Below are 3,025 nucleotides of genomic sequence, written 5' to 3' on the forward strand. Positions count from 1 at the left end.
AAAAACTGGATAACTTTCCTATTGAATGAATTTTCAATCCCTAATCAACATCTGAAGGAGGTAAGTTATTAAAATCAAATTTTACGCAAATGACTTTCATATAATAATGAAAAAAATGGCGGATACGGAGATCGATCAATGAAAGTTTATAAAATAAGAGTCTACCTAATAAACATATATTTTAATACAACTGATACTTGCATCAAATTTTACCTATCTATGAATCGTATAATTTAAGTTTCTAATTTTATAAACTAAAAGTTATCGAATAATTATACTTTTTTTAAAATTTCATTTATAAAAAATTAGCTACTAATCAAGAGACAGTCGTTTTCGACAAAGACTACGAAAATAAAAAAAAATATTTTCTACAAAGTTTAAAAAAAAATAAATCTGAAATAGAAACATTTGAGAGAAGTACAATACATTTTTTTGATAAAGAATTATGGTTTAAAGAACGTAGGAAACGTCTATCAGCATCTCAATTCCACCATGCTTGTTCATTTAAACAAACATCAAACAAAGCAGCATTCTTGAAAAGAGCAATGCGCATTCGTTCAGAAAAATTTGAAAACTGTGAACATGAAGATACTACTTCGTAAGTACTGTTATAAAGGTTTTATCATCTAATTTTATAAAAGTTATTATTCATNTATAAAGGATTTATCATCTAATTTTATAAAAGTTATTATTCATATTTTAGTTTCATACATTAATGAGAAGATACTAATACCTGTTTTTGTGCATTTGTTGATACTTATAGGTACTCTGCGCACTATGGAAGAATTAATGAGCCGAAGGCGAAAGAACTTTTTGAAAAGATAATGGATTTACAGATTGAACCATGTGGTGTATTTATTGATGAATTCTTGAACTATTTAACAGCAAAACCGGATGGTTTAATTGGGAAAGATGGCATTGTTGAAATAAAATGTCCACTTAATGCCCAAAATATTATTCCTAAACTTGCTATTAAATATAAAGTGATAAAATATGTACATTACGACGAAAATGGAGATCTTGTACTAAAACGTAATTCTGATATTTTTTATCAAATACAAGGAGAACTGCATATTACAAAAAGACAATATTGTTATTTAATTATTTGGACACTGAAAGGTATTATAAATTTTAAAATTGGATTTTTAATTTTGTTTTCATAAATATTGAATAAAAAATGTCTTCCAAAATATTCTTAAAAATTTTATACTACTTTCACAGTTACTTCTTGGAGTCTTCTCTGATCTTTGGAGGGATTCTGGTAACTAAAGCTCTATTTATTGTAACTCAAGTTTTTTTACTATTTTACATGCTTTGTTTGAATGAATAAGAATCAACTTGCTTTTATAATGCATAATAATTGTCAATAAAAAACTACTAGTATTTACTAGTTATTAGTAAATATTTACACTTATCCAAAGAAGTATTTTTTAATAATTAATTTTAGTTCTTAAATTACTTCACACTTTTATTCAACAGATTATATAGAATTTAAATATATTTTTACTTTAAAAGACTATTATATTACATTTATAGGTATAGCCTATTGTAAAATTCTTCAAGATGACAAATTTTGGAACGATAATATGGAAGAAAGACTAATTTATTTTTATGAAAACATTATGATACCCGAAATAATAAATCCTCAATTTTTTAAGAATTTGAATATTGCTGGTATTTAACTAAATTATTGTAAATTAATTTTAGTAATGTAAAATTCTTCATATTAATTATCTTGTAAAAACAATTATGAGTATAAACAAAAATAAATGATAAGCTTAAACAAATTTCAAAAAGAATTAGAGTTGATAAAGTTCATATATAATGATGTCTACAAATTTTATAAGTACTATACATCAATATTAGGACTAAAAATTTAATATTACTTTGTAATTAAAATTATTTAATTGTTATAAGAAAAAAAAAAAAAAATTTAGATTTCGAAATGAGAGCTGCTGGTACGCAAGACTTGAGCATAATAATAATATACATTTGTAGGTAGTTTAAAATATTTATATAGATCTGTATTATTTGGTACAAGGAACAAATTTTGCGAAAACTTAAAATTTTGTAGCAATCAAAATGCGGAAATAAGAGTCAGATATAATTTAAGTACTAAGCTCCTCTTAGTTGGTGCTCTACTGGGGCTTAATGACCTTACGCTTCTACAGCAAGTCAGAACCTTTAGCCCGTCCTTACAGGTAGTTCACGAATTGTAGTAGTAAAAATTAATTTTTGAAAATGTTCCGGAAATACTGACACTTTAATATATATATCGTACCCTCAAAAATTGAAAAATCGACTTTATCAATGAAATATACTTTAATATGAAAAAAAAATGTCGAACTTTAGTTTGTCTTCATAGTAATAATGGCTAACGTATTTATAAATTTGCTATTTTTGTGTTAAAATTCTCAAATCTCAATTTGTATTTTATTTTATTTTAAAATACCTTACAAGAGGAGAACACTAATATATACTATATAAATCTAATTTACATAGAATATAAGTTTGTTTAATTTTTTTAAATTAAGAAAAACAACTTTATAATTGAACTAGAATAACTTGCCATTTTTGTCAATCATCAAATGTCGCATTTGAGGCATTTACGGCACGTAGGAGTTCCGTAGTTGGTAAAATTCATGTTTTTCACACTTTGAGTACAAGGTTTGAACCCCTATTTAGATTCAATAACTTCGATGTATATTAAGGACCGCATCACTGTAATCTCTCCTTGCAAGAGGAAATTTCATATTGGTATTAAAATTATTTTACTATGTGGTTTTTTTTGGCTGTCATTTATTTTATCAGCTCTCATTTGACCTATCTTTTTCAATCATACCTGAAGTTATTACAATTTTTATCTAGTTAAAATTAAAATCATTCATTTTAATGTTTTTAAAGTATTTATTGTTGATTTACAATAAAATGTATCAACAACAAAATTAAACAATTTTACTTTGAACTTTATTCTATTTGTGTGTACTACTACCAGTCTATATTATTTAAAAATTTTTGGCAACAT

At 24.8% G+C, this 3,025-nt stretch overlaps 1 protein-coding gene across 2 annotated transcripts in view; it reads left to right on the forward strand.

The window, feature by feature from the left end:
- LOC126909076 (uncharacterized) overlaps positions 1–1,772 on the forward strand; it is a 14,134-nt gene extending 12,362 nt beyond the window's left edge. The window contains exons 2-5 of one of the 2 annotated variants that reach the window (XM_050691458.1): positions 310–598; positions 764–1,119; positions 1,222–1,261; positions 1,537–1,651. In XM_050691458.1, the coding sequence (XP_050547415.1) occupies positions 310–598; positions 764–1,119; positions 1,222–1,244 (668 nt within the window). In that variant the 3' untranslated portion in view covers positions 1,245–1,261; positions 1,537–1,651. Of the gene's footprint in view, positions 1–309; positions 599–763; positions 1,120–1,221; positions 1,262–1,536 lie in introns of both variants that reach the window. The other variant, XM_050691457.1, reaches the window with a different exon arrangement.
- Positions 1,773–3,025: the final 1,253 nt, after the last annotated feature.

This window comes from Daktulosphaira vitifoliae, unplaced genomic scaffold (genome assembly GCF_025091365.1).
Source record: "Daktulosphaira vitifoliae isolate Bord-2020 unplaced genomic scaffold, ASM2509136v1 Scaffold_105, whole genome shotgun sequence".
Taxonomy (NCBI): domain Eukaryota; kingdom Metazoa; phylum Arthropoda; class Insecta; order Hemiptera; family Phylloxeridae; genus Daktulosphaira; species Daktulosphaira vitifoliae.